Source organism: Miscanthus floridulus, chromosome 19, assembly GCF_019320115.1.
Source record: "Miscanthus floridulus cultivar M001 chromosome 19, ASM1932011v1, whole genome shotgun sequence".
Taxonomy (NCBI): Eukaryota; Viridiplantae; Streptophyta; class Magnoliopsida; order Poales; family Poaceae; genus Miscanthus; species Miscanthus floridulus.
Window position 1 is genome coordinate 25,445,330 of NC_089598.1, and position 22,602 is coordinate 25,467,931.

The 22,602-nt window shown below is 46.1% G+C and overlaps 1 protein-coding gene and 1 long non-coding RNA gene across 2 annotated transcripts; both read left to right on the forward strand.

Moving 5' to 3' along the window:
• The first annotated feature begins 240 nt into the window (after positions 1-240).
• LOC136526817 (sucrose synthase 1-like) lies at positions 241-6,157 on the forward strand. Its single transcript, XM_066519403.1, has 16 exons — positions 241-324; positions 1,530-1,643; positions 2,115-2,235; positions 2,316-2,467; positions 2,574-2,766; positions 2,923-3,041; positions 3,133-3,349; positions 3,424-3,519; positions 3,618-3,791; positions 3,872-3,988; positions 4,075-4,241; positions 4,329-4,553; positions 4,695-5,013; positions 5,139-5,383; positions 5,635-5,773; positions 5,881-6,157. The coding sequence occupies exons 2-16, from the start codon at positions 1,549-1,551 to the stop codon at positions 5,908-5,910; spliced, it is 2,409 nt and encodes an 802-aa protein (XP_066375500.1). The 5' UTR covers positions 241-324; positions 1,530-1,548; the 3' UTR covers positions 5,911-6,157.
• A 721-nt stretch (positions 6,158-6,878) lies between these two features.
• LOC136526818 (uncharacterized) lies at positions 6,879-20,503 on the forward strand. Its single transcript, XR_010776597.1, has 3 exons — positions 6,879-7,363; positions 19,224-19,364; positions 20,366-20,503. It is a non-coding gene; the product is annotated as an uncharacterized lncRNA (long non-coding RNA).
• The last annotated feature ends 2,099 nt before the right edge of the window (positions 20,504-22,602 follow it).

The window sequence follows — 22,602 nt, forward strand, 5'->3', positions numbered from 1 at the left end:
TTCCAAATAACAAATAATATTTTTCTCTTAAAATAAATCGATCAACAATATTTTCAGCCATGTTTATCAGTGACATCACAGTATTTGGAAATTCTGGTTTTCAAGTATAGTAATTTGGCATTATCCATTGTTTAATTCCCAGCTTTGTCAGCTTGAAGGTGGGCCCTACCATCTGCACCACAGCTAGCTACCACCACCTCGGCACCTCACGCACAGCGCTGGGAGCCTGCCTCGGCTTACAGCAGCTGCCCCCTCTATTTATTGGTTCCTCTTCCGTCCCGGACAAACCCTCCTCCATTGGACTGCTCCCTGTTGACCATTTGGGTATGTCGCTCTTCTGTTTATCTCCGTACTAAACCTTCGTCCTCTGGTAATCCTGGGTGGTGTTTTGCTGGGCGGCGGTAGAAAAGATCGTGTCTTGATGAGCGCAATCACTCGCCTTAATTGTCTCCTTGCCCCGCCATTTCTTCCGGTTTTCGTGCGTTTCCGTGACTCGTTGGGTGCGTCACCGCCTGAATGGCTGAATCTTGTCTGGGCTTTGCTGACATGTTCTTGGGTTTTTAGATTTCTCTGATCTAAACCGTTCCGATACTGGGCGCAGAGCTTTCTGAAAGCAATTAGGATTGCGTGGAATCACAGATGAATTGATTGGAGAGACCTATGTACATATACATAGGAGAGGAGATCTGGTGCACACACCCAACATATACACACGCACAACACATATATATTCTAACACTTTCCGCCGTCCTTTTCTGGGGGTTTTGAGCTTAGGATTTTACTTGGTGGTGGTGGTAAACTTGGATTCACACATGGATACTGTAGAAGTTCTAGGCTCTGTAGTTTGCTTGAGATCTTGCTGTTATTGCGTGCCGTGCTCACCTCTTTTTCTTTCCGAGGAATGTATTTGTCGTTTTGGTGGATTATTAGCGCGAAAAAAGCTTTTTTTCTTTTTGTTTCTTTTATTTACTACGAAAAGTCATCTTGTTGGATTTTTCTATATTTCACATTTTGATTGATGTCCTTACTGTAGGAATTTGTGAAGCCAAATCCTCTTATTTTCACCGGTTTTTGGCTGCTTCTTAGTCGGTTTTAGGGTCTGAATGGCATCAATACTCTTAAGACAGAAAATTAACTCAATCAAGTTGGTTCCTTTCTGCTTTGAAAATATTATCAGATAACTAAGTGCTCGTGCGGAATCAGTACTTGCTTTTGTTTGGTGGAGGATCAATACTGAATACTTGCTTTTGTTTGGGTGGGGATAAGTGCCTGCTTTATCATGACTATTTTGCTATAGGATTGTGGGAACCTCTGGCACTGGGTCTGCCCTTTTTTTATTCTATATTGTTAAGTATTTCGAGATAAATCAAATATTATAGCTGCATACTACATTTTTTTTTTCAAATTTAGGTTGCTTTAGCATGACCTACTTTTTCAGTGAGCCTTCTAAGTTCTAAGTGGTAACTCTTGATTTCTTGTTCTTGTACAAGTGGTGCTGCTGAATCTTAACTGTATAGCTCGAATTGCAGTATTGAGTATCATTGAGCCATGGCTGCCAAGCTGACTCGCCTCCACAGTCTCCGCGAACGCCTTGGTGCCACCTTCTCCTCTCATCCCAATGAGCTGATTGCACTCTTTTCCAGGTGGGCATACCAAAATATGTAACCTGCATTTCATTTCCTGTACTGAAATTTGTTAATTTGGTATTCTCTTCATCCCTATCTTAATAGCACATCCAAATGTAAACACGAGCATATGCAACTTCTTTCTTGGTTTCTTTTGTTGACACCATCATTCATGCTAATTGCCAAGGATGTTACATATTCATCCTCGACTCGTATTGGTCATATATACTGATTATTGATTGTAAAGCATAGTGTTGCTGTTCTTCAGTTTTTGTAGCCTTTTGGTTTGATTAGTACAATTTAGTTGATAAGACAGTATAGTTTGTGGTACATCATTTGGCAGATTGTTTTTCTTTAGTTGGCACAGTGCCATTTAATACTTACATCCTTCAGATCTAAGTAGGATATGAGATGTCCACCACAACAGGGAAAAAGGTACATGATGTGAGATGTAACATCCATTTTATTTGTGAAATATCACTTCTACAGGTATGTTAACCAGGGCAAGGGAATGCTTGAGCGCCATCAACTGCTTACTGAGTTTGATGCCCTGTTTGATAGTGACAAGGAGAAGTATGCACCCTTTGAAGACTTTCTTCGTGCTGCTCAGGTAACACTGCTGAGATGCCTGCTTGAGTGCTTGCCAATTGAAATCAGGGACTCATTCTAATTTCCCTTGTCTGCATATAGGAAGCAATTGTGCTGCCCCCATGGGTTGCACTTGCTATCAGGCCAAGGCCTGGTGTCTGGGATTACATTCGAGTGAATGTAAGTGAGTTGGCTGTGGAGGAGCTGAGTGTTTCTGAGTACTTGGCATTCAAGGAACAGCTGGTGGATGGAAAGTAAGTTCTTCGATGAATTCTTTGTAGTTTTATAGGCTAATCTCTAGATTCTAGTTATAGAAACTTGTATATGTACTAATTTCATACCTCCTTTTCCTTATACCAGTTCCAACAGCAACTTTGTGCTTGAGCTTGATTTTGAGCCCTTCAATGCCTCGTTCCCTCGTCCTTCCATGTCAAAGTCCATTGGAAATGGAGTGCAATTCCTTAACCGACACCTGTCTTCCAAGTTGTTCCAGGACAAGGAGAGCCTGTACCCATTGCTGAATTTCCTCAAAGCCCATAACTACAAGGGCACGGTGAGCTTACAGTCCAGAATCTTCCCTGCGCATGCTTCACAATGGATGATGACGATATTTATTTAATTTTATTTAGAAACTTTACATAACCTGAAAATGGATTTAATGATGCCACCCAACTCCCTCGTTTGTAAGTCCTTTTTTTTTCTGTTACAGACGATGATGTTGAATGACAGAATTCAGAGCCTTCGTTGGCTCCAGTCCTCCCTTAGAAAGGCAGAAGAGTATCTACTGAGTGTCCCTCAAGACACTCCCTACTCAGAGTTCAACCATAGGTGATTGATCAATAAATTGTCCTTGCCATTTAACTTTGGTTGAACTAGCAAATGGATTAACTGCTTGTAATGCCACCATGATCTGCATTAGGTTCCAAGAGCTTGGCTTGGAGAAGGGTTGGGGTGACACTGCAAAGCGCGTACTTGACACACTCCACTTGCTTCTTGACCTTCTTGAGGCCCCTGATCCTGCCAATTTGGAGAAGTTCCTTGGAACTATACCAATGATGTTCAATGTTGTTATCCTGTCTCCTCATGGCTACTTTGCCCAATCCAATGTGCTTGGATACCCTGACACTGGTGGTCAGGTACAGAAGCTTAGTGATTATTTTTCTTTTAGCTACTGTAGCTTTTAGGTTTCTCATTTGCAATCGTTTTTCAGGTTGTGTACATTTTGGATCAAGTCCGTGCTTTGGAGAATGAGATGCTTCTTAGGATTAAGCAGCAAGGCCTTGACATCACCCCGAAGATCCTCATTGTATGTTTCATGTTTGAGACCATGTTTCGCCTTCTGAACCCTTTTTGTTGTGTCTTGATTTACTCACTAAATGTGCCTACATAATCTTATTTGTGCAGGTTACCAGGCTGTTGCCTGATGCTGTTGGGACTACGTGCGGTCAGCGGCTGGAGAAGGTCATTGGAACTGAGCACACAGACATTATTCGTATTCCATTCAGAAATGAGAATGGTATTCTCCGCAAGTGGATCTCTCGTTTTGATGTCTGGCCATACCTGGAGACATACACTGAGGTATATAGATTATCTGACTGAATGTCCTACACAGCATAGCTTGTTTGAGTAATACTGAAGTTATGCATTCTGTGCTACAGGATGTTGCCAGTGAAATAATGTTAGAAATGCAGGCCAAGCCTGACCTTATTGTTGGCAACTACAGTGATGGCAACCTAGTCGCCACTCTGCTCGCGCACAAGTTGGGAGTTACTCAGGTCTCTTTGGCTGTACATGAGTAATTGAGTTCTTTATAAAATTATTAAATTCTCCAAATGCTTAATAGTTCTGTACATACTTGCAGTGTACCATTGCCCATGCCTTGGAGAAAACCAAATATCCCAACTCAGACATATACTTGGACAAATTTGACAGCCAATACCACTTCTCATGCCAGTTCACAGCTGACCTTATTGCCATGAATCACACTGATTTCATCATCACCAGTACATTCCAAGAAATAGCGGGAAGGTAAGTTTTGTATATTATCTTTAGAATCTCGCTGTATTGTAGTAGTAACTAAACTAGTATCTGATGTTTTCTCTGTTATTTCTGCAGCAAGGACACTGTGGGGCAGTATGAGTCCCACATTGCGTTCACTCTTCCTGGACTTTACCGTGTTGTCCATGGCATTGATGTTTTTGATCCCAAATTCAACATTGTCTCTCCTGGAGCAGACATGAGTGTTTACTACCCATACACTGAAACTGACAAGAGACTCACTGCCTTCCATCCTGAAATTGAGGAGCTCATCTACAGCGATGTTGAGAACAATGAGCACAAGTGAGTACTGAACTGATTGAATGTCTTCTTGTAGTCAATCAGCTTGTAAATATTCCAACACTCATCTGCATGTCCGTCCATTTGTGACATTTACAATAAATAAGTTTTCCACCTAAACACCTGGTATTTAATTGCTTCCAGGTTTGTGTTGAAGGACAAGAACAAGCCGATCATCTTCTCAATGGCTCGTCTTGACCGTGTGAAGAACATGACAGGCTTGGTTGAGATGTATGGTAAGAATGCACGCCTGAGAGAATTGGCAAACCTTGTGATTGTTGCTGGTGACCATGGCAAGGAATCGAAGGACAGGGAGGAGCAGGCAGAGTTCAAGAAGATGTACAGTCTCATTGATGAGTACAACTTGAAGGGCCATATCCGGTGGATCTCAGCTCAGATGAACCGTGTCCGCAATGCGGAGTTGTACCGCTACATTTGTGACACGAAGGGAGCATTTGTGCAGGTACGTATACGCACTTAATCTAATAAATCACTTCCAAGTTCCAACAACAGTGCAATCTACTTTCAGATAACGACAGTCATAGAGCCTGTGCAGGACTAAATTATTTTATCGCTTTGTTTTTGTAGCCTGCATTCTATGAAGCATTCGGCCTGACTGTCATTGAGTCCATGACGTGCGGTTTGCCAACAATTGCAACCTGCCATGGTGGTCCTGCTGAAATCATTGTGGACGGGGTGTCTGGTTTGCACATTGATCCTTACCACAGTGACAAGGCTGCAGATATCTTGGTCAACTTCTTTGAGAAGTGCAAGTCAGATCCAAGCTACTGGGACAAGATCTCACAGGGTGGACTGCAGAGAATTTATGAGAAGTATGAAATTCTCTCTTCTGCCATATATGATATAAATAGATATACACTGAAGAATTCTTGTTGACCAAATGCCGCATCTGATTAATTCTCGTAATCAGATATTATAGAGTTGAGCACTTAGATATTAGTGTTACCCTTGTAGCCTTCTCTGGTTACGAACACTATCATTCCATGCCACTAACACTCTGAAATTTGTGTTACCTTCTCTTGTTAGGAGTAAATCCTGATACTATAAGCTTTGGATTGCTCAGGTACACCTGGAAGCTCTACTCCGAGAGGCTGATGACCCTGACTGGTGTATACGGATTCTGGAAGTATGTGAGCAATCTGGAGAGGCGCGAGACTCGCCGCTACCTTGAGATGTTCTATGCTCTGAAATACCGTAGCCTGGTAAGTTATTTGATGTCTGCTAGAGAGAATATGTGTAACATCCAGTGTTCATTTCTCAGCAGTCTTAAACAAGCGGATTTACTAATGCATCTCTTTCTTGAACCCAGGCAAGTGCTGTTCCATTGTCCTACGACTAGTGTGGGTAAGAAGAACCCCAAGCTGGAGAACCATCGGCTGCGTCTCGATTGTTCACCGCAATTCGCATTGTTAGTCGTGTATTTGAGTTATGTGTACTAGGTTTCCAAGCACTTTGGTTCCTTTTTGCGAGTTTTTGGGCAGCGCTGGCTGGTTTCTATTATAGGAATTAGCTGCACCTTTTGCTTCAAATAAACGCCTGCTCGTTCACCTGTCTTCCAAAGTTCAATGCAATGTTTTGTTTACCAAGTCTTCATTTCTGACTGATGGTGATGTTCTGTTCTGACAGTTCTGTTAATGACCTGTTTAACGTGGTAGGCTGATGCCTATTCTTATTATCGAAGGTTGCTGTGCCACTCATGACTACTTATATGATTAAATAGAAGTGAAAAAAAATCATTCTAAGTAAAGCTGCACAAAATTTCAACTGCCCTGTGGACTGGACTATGTCCTTCGTTATTGCAGTTGCAGGGCTGTGTTACATCCCTATAGTATGTCAGTTGTCAGACACCAATGACAGCTTCACATGGTTTTTAGACATCAGTCTACAGTCTTGAATTGAAGCTGAGGTGCTCCTCGTTCCTCTGCATAAAGAGGCCAAGAGGGGACACTATATTAACAGAGCAGCCGACTACGTAACCGAAAGCAGTTGGGCGCTGTGTAGTGACTAATGAGGCACACCGTGGGGGAGCCTGTTCCTTCAGATTCAGGACAGTCCGTTCCTCAGGTTGCAGAGCGCACGGTTCTCTCTTCCCATTCCGCTTCCTGTCACATCGGAATTATTGTTTACGCTATTATTACCCACCAGCCACCAAACACTAAGCCAGTTAGCAAGGCAAACCTGTAGGTTGTGTTGCCTGTAGCCAAGGGATCCGACTAGATCTTGGTGCCCTACTACCGCTGTGATTCCATATACTTATGTGTGCTGTGCTTTCATTCGATGCACTCATTTGGATGATTCAGGTTTCAATAATGATTCGTCCGTCAGGACGGACGCTTCTCACTCGCTAACGCGCCTTTGCTCCCTCTCGTCCTCACCTAGCCGAAAAAATAAAATCCCCATCGCCCGCATCCACCGCGCAGCCCGCTCCCACCGTGCTGCTCTGTCGCGCGCGCCCGCCTCCACCGCGCCGCCGTGCTTGCTGTGCCCATGCTCGCTGCGGCAGCACTCCTCCGCGGTGCCCCCGTCGCGCGCGCCCGCCTCCACCGCGCGGCCGTGCTCGCCGCGGCCGCGCTGCCTGCTCGCCGTGGTTGCCTCCACCGATCTGGCGAGCCACAGCTGCTCCAGCAAGCAAGTGAAGGGGGGTGAGCTTCGTGTGAAGCCATCCTGTCGGCGAGTTGCCCGCTCCGCTGGCGCACGACGAGCTCCATGTGCCGCCGTCGAGCTCAACAACGACAAGCCTCCATTCGTCCAAGCAACCAGATGACATTGCATTGAAAGCCCATGTTGCAGAGGTATGTTTCAAGTGTTTCAGATGTTTTATCTAGATGTTGCAAGTGTTTCATCTTGATGTTGCAAAAGTAGATCGAGATGTTGCACATGTTGCAATGGCTATACATGTCTGTTTCAGGTGTATGTTCCGAATGTTTCATCTGTTTTATTCAATATATGTTTGCAAGTGTTTCATCTGGATGTTGCAAGTTGTTTTCGTACGTATGTTGTAAGTGTTTTATTAGATGTTTCAAAAGTAGATCTAGTGTTGCAGCAAGTGTTTCATATGCATATTTCAAGTATTTCATCTACCTTCCGACGTATGTTGCAATTATTGCATTTGGATGTTTCAAAAGTAGATCGGATGCGTTGCATCTCCCTCCTTGCTTTTTCTGCCTCGCATCGGTGTCTCTTCCTCCTCTGGTGCCGACTAGGCATCCGCCGCCCGCTACCCCCTCTTTCTCGATGGTGTTGATGCTCGAGTTGACACGGGCCCCGTGTGGGCACGTGAAACGACGCGAAAACGACTTGCAGGCGCAGGCGTCCAGACACCCCATCCGTCTGGGACGTCCGGCCGCTAGTCGTGCTGTTCTGGTTTTTGATCCATAGCAGGAGATAATCTGACAGGAGGCATCTTGTTGATATTTCATGGATTCCATTTCAATATGCGTCCCCTTGGAACATCAACGGACATCTCTCTGAAGTGGAAGAAAGACGATATCCCCGATCTATATCTATATATCTCTTATAAAAATAGACTCTACTAATTTTCAATCTTTGCATACAAGTTATCCACGTATCATTCTCACTAAATACCACATCATCTCCACTAGGTGTCACGCTCACATCATCTTCCACTAAGTGCCACGTGATATTCCACTAAGTACAATTATTGTGAACTAGACGACGGAAGCCAGCTGGAGCTGGAGAACCCGAACATTGGGCGAAAGTTCCATGAGAACGACGACGAAGACAAGTCCACTTGAATCAGCTTGATCTTGTAAATCCTATTTTTCAAATACAAACATTAGAGTTTGTTTTTAATATATTGCGTTTAGGCTTTATAGGTTGAAAGTATTTTATTTACTAGCTAAAACCTCATTGGATACCCACCCTTGATTGCCTTAATGACCTAAGGATTGCTTAGTAGACATGTGCTCTGATCAAGCAATTATCGTATTATTAGTACTGTTAGGGCATGTTACTCACTATTTTTCTAGTACTTGTGTTACAAATGCAATGGTTTTCAATGTGAGCGGTGGATTTTAGGTGAAAGCTAAATGAACGTATAGGTTTTGGGGAGGTGTGGCTGGAATTTGGGTTTAAAGTGGAAGATATTTGTCTTGTCTCAATTAAAGACTGAGTTGATGTTTTAACTTATCTAACTCATTTTATGGTGCAACCACTCGACATTGTAAGGGCAAAGCTTAGTCTTTTTTTAGATAATGGATTTTTATTAATCCAGCCTCTATATCCATGAAGGATATACACAGCCATAATGGACGTGGTCACCAGGCTCGGGCGCTCGGCGTCACCGCACTGGTTGCGCGTGCGCGCGCTGCCGTGCGTGGTCGGCCGTGGCTGCCTCTGGCCTGGCTGCGACCCGGCCGCCGCTGGCCCTGCTGCGCGGAGCCGCCTGCCCCGCCCCGCGCCGCGACGGAGCCACTGCCGGTGCCATCACCTCGTCGTCGCGTCCGCACTGCTGCCCTGCCTCGCGTTGCCGTTACCGACGCCACTGTGATGCTGTGCTGCGCTACCGCTCGCCTTGTCCCCGCGCGCAGGTGGGCTGTCCCGGCTGCCTCGCGCTGTCGCCTCGCCTTAATGGCACTACGTCCGCACATGCCGCTCCCCCACCTGCCTCCACGCGCGCACGTGGTCTGGCCGCGTTATCGCATAGTGGGTGCGCGGACGCTGCCTCGGGTCCGGCCGACCGCTTGCCGCTAAGGCGAGGATGAGCCGAGCCAGACCTGCTCCTCTCTCTCTGCCACCGTGACCGGCCGACCCTGGTCGCTTAATTCAGCATGGTTGAGTCACCATCGCCCAATTCATCACGTTCCTGACTTCTCCATTAAGCCACCAGACCCCCCGACCCTACCCAACCTTGAAGCGAGCATGGCCAAGCTCCAATTTGGAGTTTTCCCCGTCGCCGTGCCATTAAGGCCGCGCTCTGCCATGGTCGAGGGCAGCCCTCCTACCGTCGCTTCCGAGCCAATTCGCCTTCACCACTAGCTTCGCCTTGCCCCCCTCTCCACCTTGTGCACACCAGTGGAACCACTACCGCCTCCCCGTTGTCGCTGACGCGACCATGCCGCCGTGGTGCGCCGTCGCACGACTCAGGCGCACGTGGTGTGGCAGAACCGCCCGAAATAACACACCTTCCGGAGGCGCTCGTCTTCCACCAGACACTAAGCACCTCGAAAGCTGGTTACATCGAACGGTTCCGTCGAGCACACCCCAAGGGAGAACTCAAACCATCCATGTTTTTCCTCCAGGATCCAATAATGAGAACGAGTTTACAATACTTAGTCCATTTCATACAACAAGAGTTCTCAAAAATACATTATTACAATACCAAGTTCAGAGTGTGGAATTTAACATCGGAATTAAATTAAACATCTAATGATAGGATACAAGGATCCGTCTGTGTCCACCAGAAGAATCCTCCACACAATAGCCATTCCTTAAGCTGCACCTGCAACAGGGGTAAATAAACCCTGAGTACACAATGTACTCGCAAGACTTACCCGACTAGTGGGAATAATTTCCTGACTCCAAAGGATATGATAGGCTTTATGGTTTGATGATTTTCCTTTTTGCAAAAAAGCATTACTAGTAGTGAATCCTTATGTATGTTTCTTATTAACAATCCTGATTAGTTCATTAGCTAACCATTCTATGTAAGCACCTGTTCTACTTTCAAGCAAGAGTTGAGCAATCAGATCCATTTCATCATCTTTCATCTTCCAGTTTTTACTATGGTGCTAGATCGTAGACAAGTCGTATCGTATTACACGACGATTCGCGAACCAATGTAGCCTAGTTGGGTACCCCAAAACACACGCCCCGCTTGTACCCCAGGCACAAGCAGGACCAACCCACCACTCTCCTATCAAGGGGTCCAGGTCCCCGTCCAAACTTGGACTCCAAGCCCCCACACCTGAGTCTCGGACTCAGTGTGGTGTTTAGACCTCCACCATTCCTGCCTCCAATCAGTCGGTCCGAATAGAGTCGGAACCCACGACAAGAGAGCAATGAGCCTTCCCTGCTCTCATAAACAAGTATGTGCTCAGGATAATAAGTCTGTGACCTGACTAGAATCCAATGCAACGGCCGATCCTTAACCGACACGGACAGGGAAAACAGTGTAACCAAGCTATGCCCCATTGGCCGTGTGAAAGGTCCTTGTGTGGTTTTGGTAATTGAGTGACAACCTAGGTGGACTAATTGTGTTTATGTGAGATACACAGGTGATTAGTTCACAGGTACATGTGTGTGAGCAACATATGCCATGAAGGTGAAAATGACTTGGAGATGTTGCAAAGCTCACACATGTGATGATGAAGGAGCTTATTGCAAATGAGACATGACATTGAGTCATGTGATCAAGGTGGAGAAGATCAAGACAAGACTTGGCTTGATGGACCGGTTGCAAGCGTGAAGGGCAAGTCAGAGGCTTTGGAGCGATGGACCACGTGGCGGTGAAGTTTGAGCAAGACTTGGCGCCGATGGACGAAGGCAACGGTGAAGAGCAAGTGCAGTCAAGATCGATGAACCAATATGATCACGTGATGATATGAAGTGGATCATATCATTGTTGATCATGTTGGTGCATGTGTTGCATCGACATTGGAGGAGATGGAATGGAATGCGCAAGGCAAAGGTATAACCTAGGGCATTTCATTTCACCGGTCATAGGTGTGTAGAGAAGTTTATGACCGGGTTTAGAATAGATGGCCGTACTATCAAGGGGGGCAAACTTGTTTGCATATCGGTCATCTAGTGCCACTCGAGTGATCTAACTTTAGATCGTCGCTAGGATTGATTGGCGTGGCAAGTTGAGTGGCTAATCCTTTGGAAAATGATTGTGAAAATGCTAACACACATACACATGGTGGTGTACACTTGGTGGGGTTGGCACATTTACAAAGGAGATGAAGTTGGAGTTGATGTGGATCAACTCGGTGAAGAAATGGAGGTGAAAGGAGAAACTCTACTGGTGGAGTGTCCGCCCGTAGAGTGCGGACAGTCCGACGGTGCCATCGGCACCCTATACAGAAAAGATAGGGTCTCATAGAGTGGACCGAACGCTGGCTCCGGAAGTGATCAGACGCTGGCAGGATGCGTCCGGTTAGAGCTGACATATGGTGACGTAGGTAGAGCAGAAGCTGGACAGTGATCGGACGCTGGTGCTGCGTCTGATCGTGATCGACCAGACGCGTCCGGTCGTGAAATGTCGTTTCTAGAACCTTACTGGAAACGACCGGACGCTGGGGGCTCAGCGTCTGGTCAGTTGAAGCTGCTGCGTCCGGTCGTCATATGACCGTTAAGATCGGGCGTACTATATTTGAAGCAGGTGACACGTGGCTGTCATCGGGGGACCAGACGCTGAGGTCCAGCGTCCGATCAACATGACCGGAGCGTCCGGTCAGCCCGACTTTTGCCTAGTGAAGGGGTAACGGCTCTATTTGTTCGTGGGGTTATAAATAGAGGCCATGGTCGGCTTTGGGCCACGAGCTGAGCACACTAGAGCCTTGGTGGCTTGTGTAGTAGTGCTTGGGAGCCCTCCATCTCACATCTACTTGATAGTGATCATCCGATTGTGTGAGAGCGATTCTAGTGCGATTGCATCATGAGGTTGCATCGAGTGGCACTAGGTGATCGAGTTGCAAGCCGGTGGTGCTCGTTACTCTTGGAGGTTGCCACCTCCTAGACGGCTTGGTGGTGGTCTCCATCGAAGCCCATAAGAAGCTTGTGCGGTGCTCCGGAGAAGAGCTTTGTGAGGGGCACTGTGCTCGCCCCGCGGGAGCTACGAAGAGCAACTCTAGTTGAGCGTGTCATTGAGCTACCCTCACTTTCGGGGTAGGTTCTTGTGGTGCCCGACGTGCGGGCTTGGCGGGTGATGCCAATTAGCCGCCGAACCACCAAGTGAGCGGTCGACACAACGGGGACTAGCGTGTTGGCAAACACGTGAACCTCGGGAGAAAAATCACCGTGTCAACCTTGTTCTTCCCGTTGGTTTGCATCCTCGTTACACAAGCTTGTACTTATATTTCATATATATTGTGCTTGTGTTGTTGCTTTTATAATTAGTTAGCTTGTGTAGCTTGCTAGTTACCTTCTTGCTTGTGTAGCATAGAAGTAGCTCTCTTACGTGGCTAATTTGGTTTGTGTAACCTTGTTAGTCACATTGCTTAGTTTGTGTAGCTAAGTAATTGCGCTCTCTAATTTGGCATTGGTTGCCTTGTTATTGAGCATTGCTAGTGAGCTTAGTTGGCTTTGTGCTTTTGCTTACTAGTATGTGTAGGAGCTCCCTTGTTGCTTAAAGTACTAGTGGCTTAGGTTTGTGTGACCTTGCTTCTAGAATTGATTAGGTGAGCTCTAGCTAGCCTGGCACCTTTATTACTTAATTAGTATCCTTAGAAGGTGCTAGAGAACATAAATAGAGGGGTGTAGTCTTGGCTAGACCGAAAGTTTTAATTCCGCACTTGTTTCGGTTAGCCGACGCGATTAAGTTTAGAAAGAACTATTCACCCCCCTCTAGTCCGCCATCTCGACCCTTCACCGTGGGACACAACCTCTTACACCCACCACTACCCGTACTATATCCTAGCCCGGTCTCTATTTCTTTTTCACCATTTATCATGAGAGTGATAATAATAATCACCTATTACGAGTAACGACAGGTTACTCACGCTACCGATAGTCTAAGCATAGCAGCTACTCAACCTATGCTAGTAGGACTCATAGATAGGTTTATCTATGCATGTAGTTTCAATATAAATCCAGTAACGTAAACGCACATCACATATATATATATATCCAGTGATCATTCAAAATAAGGGTTATGCACCGAGGCTTGCCTTGGGCAGGAGGGGTGTCTGCTCAGTCAGTCAGTGGTGGCTCCGGGACCTCCTCCTGCACAAGGATCTCCTCCTCATACTCCTCGATCACCTCCTCGAACTCGTGGTCTCCGATGGTCACGATCTCCGCCAACTCGTTCTGTGCATGCATGCGATGATGATGCAACACTTAGTATTATGGCAACAACAACTCTTAAAATAAAAATACACATGGTAAACTACTAAGCTAGCTCTAATGACTAAGATAATAAGCTAAATATCATCTTCATTAAGTAAAGTATTGGGTTCAACTAACAGACACCTAGCTTTACAATTGAAGGATATATCTCTATTTCTACTAATGATTTAATGTATATTTGAAACAAAGAGCATTTAACTATCCTTATGTTAAATCTATTCTAAAGCTACAAAAATTATAGTGAGCACATAATAATATCCTAAAGCTACTGTAAAATTTTCAAAGCTAAAGCTATCACCATTTTGCCACAAAAATTCCTACAATATTTAACATAATAATATTAAGCACTCTCAATTGATTTAATAGCTCCTTGTATCGACAAGTATATATTTGAACTAAATACACTAACAGATAGAGCACAATTTTAGGAACTTAACAAAATTGGTTTCATAATTTTTGGATACCTACATTATTTTATATTAATTATCAAAGTTTAGCTCAGAATTAAAATGAAAAGCTATTTCTATTCTCCACGAAAAAGCTAAACTGATTTCGGCCCAACGCGACCCACGTGGCGCAACGCGTGAGTGCGCGGTGGCCCACAGGCGTGGCACGGCCCACGCGCGGAGACGACCCGCAGCGAGGAAGCCCGCGCGCTCCAGCACTCTTGCAGAAACGCCCCCTAGACTATGAGCAAAACAACCCGCAGTCCACATTACTATTTCTATAGACAACGACTTTGCAACGGAACCCTCAGATCTTTCTCCTCTTTACAATGGCAAGGTCCTTGGCCATCCCCGCATGCTCTGGCACGGCGAGCGGTGGCATTGGCACTTACGCCGGCCATATGGGACCCCCGCTGACCTATCTACAAGGCTGACGATCACCTAGGGTTCGACGCGAGATGATGGGTGGTGGTTGCACGAGCCAGGACGCCGTAGAGGGACCTCTCCACGACGGCGGGCACCATGCGACAATGGTGACGGTGTTCAAGCGAGCCACAACAATAAGGCGGTAGGGGTAGTGGGTGAGCAACGACCACTCATCAGTGACCTTATCGAGAAGCTAGCTCGGCCAGAGATGACCCGAGCGAGGCTGGCCATGTGCGCGCTGTGAGGTGAACGACGGACTGCAAAGGCACGGCCGTGTCAATAGTGAGGAGGCGGCACTAGAGCTGCAACTAGCATGCGCAATGTCAAAGAGGGAGCCAAGGCGAGCTAGTGGTGTAGAGGAATTAGCGCGGGGTGAAGTGGTGGAGACTAGCCACGACGCGGGCGACGACGGGCCTTAACGGCACGGCGGCGGGCAAAGCTCCAAAATTGGAGCTTGGCCTGGTCGTAATCAAGGCGGGTTGGGGTCGGCTGGAGAGGGGGCGTGAAGGTGGAGACGCGAGCACGAAGAATTGATGAGGTGCTCGCTCTGTTTCTTCACCGTGACATGACGCGATGGCGGTGGAAAACAGAGGGAGAAAGAGGGAAAGAGAGAGAGACGACGCGACAGTAGGCTCGGCTTGTCCATGCCTTGGTGGGATGCGAGCGACAGGACCGGGAGTCCCATGCACCGGTGCTAACCGATGGGCGTGCGTGCCCGACCGACGTGGCCCACGTGGCCGCAGTGCCATAAATGGCATGGGGATGGTGGCTCACAAACTTGCGCGTGGCAGAGGCAACAAGCACAGGGCCGGCAACAGCGCAGAGGTGCAGCGGACCGGCGTAGACACGACGACGAAGCAACGACAGCGGCAGTGTCACGACCTGAGAAGCGTCGGTAGTGCGGACATGACGACAAGTTGATGGCGCCAGCAGTGGCTCTGTAGCGGCGCGTGCAAGGCAGTCGGTAGCAGCAGCAGCGGCTCCACGCGGCGGGGCTAGCGGCAGCCGAGACCTGGCCAGGACAGAGGCGGCCACAGTCGTCCACACGCGGCAGCGTGCGCACGCACACGTGTGACCAACGCGGTGATGCCGAGCGCCCGAGCGCAGTGATCGCGACCAACCAGCCCAAAACCGTGACACCTGAATTTTAAAGCCTTCAACGTGACCAGACGGTTGCTCCTAAACCTAAACAGTCTTCACCATGCTCACGATGGCACATGAGATTACCAAATCGAGCTATTACACTACCCCACCCTTTAACCCAATCTCTCACAATAAATTGCTAAACATAGCATTGTCTAGCAGTCGGCAGACTTGAAAATTTCTAAGTTTTAGAGCTGAATTTGATTTCCATTTGTGATTTCTAAGCTAGTGGAAATATTAGCTAGTAATATCATTTTTTGACCGCAAGTATTTCATTGTCATATACAAAGTTTGTACTTCAAACTTTATTTAGGTACCACATACATGTTCTATAGCATTTTTGCTTAATAAAAATTAGTTTTAAAGCCTAAGTGATATAACATGATGATTGAATCAACTTTCGTTTCGCATTTTAGTTGATCGTTTTGAGTTACGGAAATGGATCTACACACTTTATCACATGCATTAAGACATAAACATGATGCTCATGACATATTTTAGTATATGATTTACGGTGTAACACCAAGGGTGTTACACGTGGCTAGCCCTCCTCTACTCCAATCGTCGCCTCGGCCTGATCTAGGGTAGCCTCCTAATGCTCATGAACTAACTAATTAGGTCTGTAGCTGCCCTAGCTCACCGGAACAGTGGCGCCATCGTCGCAGATGGCCACGTGTCGCTGTAGCCTTCCCCAGCAAGTCGTGTCACCCCGCACCGCCGCTTAGCGTAGCCGCTCGGGTTGGATATGGTGACCGGCCCGTTAGGTGGTCTACCGTAGGTCCCAGGTGGTCGGCGCAGCCGCGTTGTGTCACCGGTGACCGTGCCGCGGTGCGTTGAGTCACCTGGGGTGTTGAAAGGTCCTAATGGCTAGAGGGGGGTGAATAGCCTAATAAAAATTTCTACAACAACACTTAACCAAATGGTTAGACAATTATGAGGCGAAGCGAGTGTTGCGCTAGCCTACTCAATAATGCAAGCCACCTACCACAATTCTAGTTTAGATAGTGTCAATTCACACAAGAGCAATGACACTACCCTATGTTAGTGTGCTCTCAAAGGCTAACTAAAGAGCCACACCAACCAAGCATGCAAGCTCTCACAACTAGCTACACTAAAGAGCTTGTCAACTAGTTTGCGGTAAAGTAAAGAGAGTGATCAAGAGGGTTATACCGCTGTGTAGATGAATGAACCAATCAATCACGAAGATGAATAACAATGATGACCAATCACCTTGGAATCAAATGATGAACACAATGATTTTTACCGAGGTTCACTTGCTTGCCGGCAAGCTAGTCCTCGTTGTGGCGATTCACTCACTTGGAGGTTCACGCGCTGATTGGCATCACTCGCCAAACCCTCAATAGGGTGCCGCACAACCAACACAAGATGAGGATCACACAAGCCACAAGCAATTTACTAGAGTACCTTTTGGTGCTCCACCGGGGAAAGGTCAAGAACCCCTCACAATCACCACGATCGGAGTCGGAGACAATCACCTCCTCCACTCAACGATCCTTGCTGCTCCAAGCCATCTAGGTGGCGGCAACCACCAAGAGTAACAAGAGAAATCCGCAGCAAAACACAATCACCAAGTGCCTCTAGATGCAATCACTCAAGCAATGCACTTGGATTCACTCCCAATCTCACTATGAAGATGAATCAATGATCTAGATGAGTGGGAGGGCTTTGGCTAAGCTCACAAGTATGCTATGTCAATAGAAATGGCCAAGAGTCTAAGCTTGAGCCGGCTATGGGGCTATAAATAGAGCCCCAATCAAATAGAGCCGTTATACCCCTTCACTAGGCAAAACGCGTTCTGACCGGACGCTCCGGTCAGACTGACCAGACGCTGGCCCTCAGCGTCCGGTCGCTCAATGTCAGCCACGTGTCCAGACTCAACGGTCATCAGCCTCGACCGGACGCTGCTTCTTCGAACTGACCGGACGCTGAAGCCCCTGCGTCCGGTCATTTACAGTAAGCTCCCGAGCATGACCGGACACGTCCGATAAAACTGACCGGACGCTGAAGCCCCAGCGTCCGGTCATTTCCAGTAAGCTCCCCGAGGCATGTTTTTACGACCGGACGCGTCTGGTCCACCTTGACCGGACGCAGCCAGCGTCCGGTGCTCAACCCTAGGCACTATGCCGTCCGATAGCTCGACCGGACGCAGCCTTTCAGCGTCTGGTCGCTGAGTGACCCAGCATCCGGTCAGTAGACCGACGCCAGCATCATTTCAATCAACTCCATTTCAACTCTAACTTCATCACCCTTGCTCAAGTGTGCCAACCACCAAGAATTTTGCATCCGGCGCAATAGAAAATAGACATTTCATTTTTCTAAAAGCGTCGAATCTCGCCGAGCAAGCTCGGCGGGAGGGAGAGAGGGACCCAAACCCATCTCAACCCTGCAAACACCTTATGCACATGTGTTAGCATATCTTCACAAATATTATCAAGGGTGTTAGCACTCCACTAGATCTTAAATGCATATGCAATGAGTTAGAGCATCTAGTGGCACTTTGATAACCGCATTCCGATACGAGTTTCACCCCTCTTAATAGTATGACTATCAAACCTAAATGTGATCACACTCTCTAAGTGTCTTGATCACCAAAACAAAATAGCTCCTACAAGTTATACCTTTGCCTTGAGCTTTTTCTTTTTCTTTTTCTTCTCTTCAAGTTTAAGCCCTTGATCATCTCCATGCTATCACCATTGTCATGTTATGATCTTCATTTGCTTCTCTACTTGAAGTGTGCTACCTATCTCATGATCACTTGATGAACTAGGTTAGCACTTAGGGTTTCATCAATTCACCAAAACCAAACTAGAGCTTTCAGGTGTGCGCGAGGGAATTCTAGGAAAGCCAGGGGGTTAAGTGAAAAGGTTTGAGAGGGGAAAATAGTGTTCATACTTAGTTGTAATTCAGGAGAAGTTTGAGGTCTCTTTTGCAAAATCGCCAGCGCGCGTGGGATTCGCCCTGCCGCGGGCCGTCTCGCGCTGTAGGCCGGCCTCGCGTGCGCTGCGTCGTGTGGCCCACGCGGGAGAATTCGTTTTTCTTTTTCATAAGGAATTAGAAATAGTTTTCAATTTCCGAGCTGATCTTTGGAAATTAATATAAAATCATGTAGGTGTCCAAAAATTTTGAAACAAATTTTGTTAGGTTCATAAAATTATGCTCTATCTGTTGATGTATTTAGTTCATATATATACATGTTGATACCAAGAGCTATTAAATCGTTTGAGAATACTTCATATTATTAAATTAATCATTGTAGGAATTTTTGTGGTAAATTGGTGCTAGCTTTGGTCCCATGGTATTATTACGTGCTCACTATAATTTTTGTAGCCTTAGGGTAGACTAAGCATTAGGGTAGTTAAATGCTCTTTGTTTCAATATATATTAAATCAATAGAAGAAATAAAAATATATCCTTAATTTGCCAAGCTAAGGGTTTGTTAGTTGAATTCAACACCCTGCCTGATGAAGATGATAGTTAGCTTAGTATTTTAGTCATTAGAGCTAGCTTAGTAGCTTAGTATGCGTATTCTTATTTTAAGAGTTGCTGTTGTCTAAATGCTAAGTGTTGCATCATCATTGCATGCATGTAGAGAATGAGTTGGTGGAGATAGTGACCACCGACGATCGCGAGTTCGAGGAGATCATCGAGGAGTACGAGGAGGAGATCCTCATGAGGGAGGAAGTCCTGGAGCCACCAACGACTGAGTCAGCTGACACCGCGCCTGTCCAAGGCAAGCCCCGATGTATAACCCTTATTTTTGATAATCACTGAATATATATATGTGATGTGCATTTACGTTATAGGAATTTTTATGAAAACCACATGCATAGATATATCTGTCCTATGAGTCTTACTAGTGCAGGTTCAAGTAGATGCTATGCTTAGGTTTTCGGTAGCATGAGTAACCTGTCGTTACTCACAATAAGTGATTATTATATTTACTCTCATGATAAAATGATGAAAGGAAAAAAATAGAGATTGGACAGGGATATGGTATGGGCATTGGTGGGTGTGACGAGTTGTGTCCCACGGCCACGAGGCTTAGCTTGGTTACACTGTTTTTCCTGTCTGTGTCGATTAAGGACCGTCCGTTGCTGTGGATGGTAGTTAGGTCATAGACTTATTATCCTGAGCACATACTTGCTTATAGGAGTGGGAAGGCTCGTTACGCTCTTATCGTGGGTTCTGGCTCTTTTCAGACTAATTGATTGGAGGTGGGGAAAGGTGGAGGTCTAAGCACCATACTAAGACCGGGTTTCGTGTGGGGGCTTGGAGTCCAAGTTTGGACGGGGATCTGGACCCCTTGACAGGAGGGGAATGGGTTGATCTTGTTTGTGCCTAGGGTACAAATAGGGCGTGTGTTTCGGAGTACCCAGGTGGGATACATTGGTTCGCGAATCGCCGTTTTTGTGAGACGGTATGACTTGGCTATGGTCTAGCACCGTAATAAGAACTGTAAGATAAAAGATGGTAAAATGGTTCTGATTGCTCGACCCTTACTTGAAAGTAGAACATGTGCTTACTTAGAATGGTTAGCTAATGAAGTAATCATGACTGCTAATAAAACTTAATCTTAAGGACGTACTCCTAGTAATGCTTTTTGCAAACAAAAAGAAAATAGCAAACCCATATTGCCTATCATACTCCTTGGAGTCGGGAAACTATTCCCACTAGTTGGGTAAGTCTTGCGAGTACATTGTGTACTCAGAGTTTATTTTACCCCTATTACAGGTGCAGCTTGAGGAGTAGCTCTTGTGTGGAGGATTCTTCTGGTGGGCATAGACGAATCCTTGTATCATTCCTGCTATGTGTTTATTTTTATTCCACTGTTTCATTATCTCACTCTGAACTCTAGTATTGTAATAAATAATTTCCAAGAACTCTTGTTGTATGAAATGGACTAAGTATTGTAAATGCGTACTCATTATCGAATTCTAGAGGTAAAATGTGGATTGATTCGAGTTCTCCCGTGGGGTGTGCTCGACGGAACTGTTCGGTGTAGCTAACTTTTAGGGTGCTTAGTGTCTAGTGGAAGACGAGCGCATCTGAAAACATGTTATTTCGGGAGGTTTTGCCACATGCGGGATGCGGATGCCGCTCCGGGCAAAGCTTAAGTCTAAATCCATTAGGGCCTGTTCGATTCCCGGGGAATGACGTCCGGAACCGTTCTGGCCAGGAATGTTTAATTAATTTGTTTGCAGCAGACTTCAGCAGGAATTGTTCTAGGCAAGGATGACTCCAAACGAAGGAGGCCTTAATTAGTTTGGTCATTGCCTAAAGGTAGTTGTGCAACGGAATGCGAAGAGGTATATGAGAAATTTTAATAAAACAGTCGTAGACCACATTAGGCAAGGAACCTTGTCTTAGCGCTCCTCTGGTGATCATCGTGACTGAGAAAACCCCTCCCTCAATCCCTTAAGGCCCCATTTGGTTAAGGCAAAATCACGACAGGAATCATTCCGGGAACTGAAAGCTTATATAAATTGAATAGCAATTCCGGCCGGGAACTCTTCCTGGCGTCATTCCTGGAAAAGAGAACGGGACCTAAGAAAGGAGAGACCAACTCAACCCCATTTCCCTTCCCCCCTCCATGCCAGTCCACCAAATGCGCATGGGAGATGGCCGTTGCCGCGTTGAGCTATCGTCCTCGTCCCTGGGTCAGGCGAGCACGACCCGTTGCTTTGTCGCGTCATACAGGTGTCATACGAGCGAGCGAGCAGCCGCTCTGCCGTGCCATCCATGTGTGAGTAGCCACCCCGTTGTGTCACGTGGGCAGGTGAGCAGGCGTTTCCCCTATCGCACCATGCAGGCGGGCAAGCAGGCGCTCCCGCTGCCGCTTCGAGAGAAGAGGGAGAGAAACAAGATAAAGAGGAGAGGTTTCTGCCACTGCCATGTGGGTCCCACGTACAAAGGTATGAAAAAAGAGAATTTAGTTCCGATTCAACCCGCAGTCCAAAGCGCGTTTACAGATTTCGTTTTCTCTTTTTAAAAGCGTATTTTGGTTCGGTTTTATTGAAATGCGTTTTCAGTTATTCACAGTTTTGCCATTCAACTTGTTTTAGCCATAAAATCTCCGTTTTAACTCCGATTTGATCCGTTCAAGTTGCGTTAGGTTCATAATTAAGTAATCTACATGTTTATGTTACTGTAAAGTAGATTTCCAACTTTTAAAATTCGAGGTTAGGTTTAATCTATTATTTTACAAAAGGAAATGTTGTTTAATTCATAACTTCTTCGTTTTAGCTCTGAATTTTGTGATCTTCGCGTCTGTGTGATCGTAGCGAGACGTAGATTCGTTTTATAAACTTTTCATCTTGATTTTATACTGATTGGTGTGTTGTTCTAATCTATAGTTTTTGTTTACTATGCATGATTGTATGGATGCCTGTGTGGTGCTGATTGATCTCGAGTAGACAGTGAGTTTTGTGTTGGTGATCTGGAGCAACTTTGAGGATCAAGACCAGCAGCGATACTTTGAATTAAGGCAAGTATAATATGAGGCTCCTTGTTACCTATTCACTTTAATGCAATCTCAATTCATGTGCATATGTTAATAAATTGCTTGGAGTCTACCTACTTTGATATTGATTATTCTGTCCTTGATATACCTATGGGTTTTGCATGTGGGTAGTATGCTCAGTTTGCTCCAACTAATATTGATTAAAGAATACACTTAAAGATATATGCAATATGGTATTAAAAGATGTTTTTAGCAACATGGAACCAAGGGGGCTAGAGCATTGGGCCTTTTCTTAGGGTGCTCTAGTTTCTCTCCATAAGGACTCATCTTTAAGTGACAACCCAGGACTTACAGTACAACAATGAGGACTACATAGCTCTGGTCTTAGTCTAGTACCTTGCTCTTTCTAGTTCGTAGCAGTTTACCGAAAGGGCAAGAGGGGCATACCGGGTTGGGTATGGGCCTCATCCCCAGGGTGTGTACTATGCTGCGTGTATCAGTGCCACTT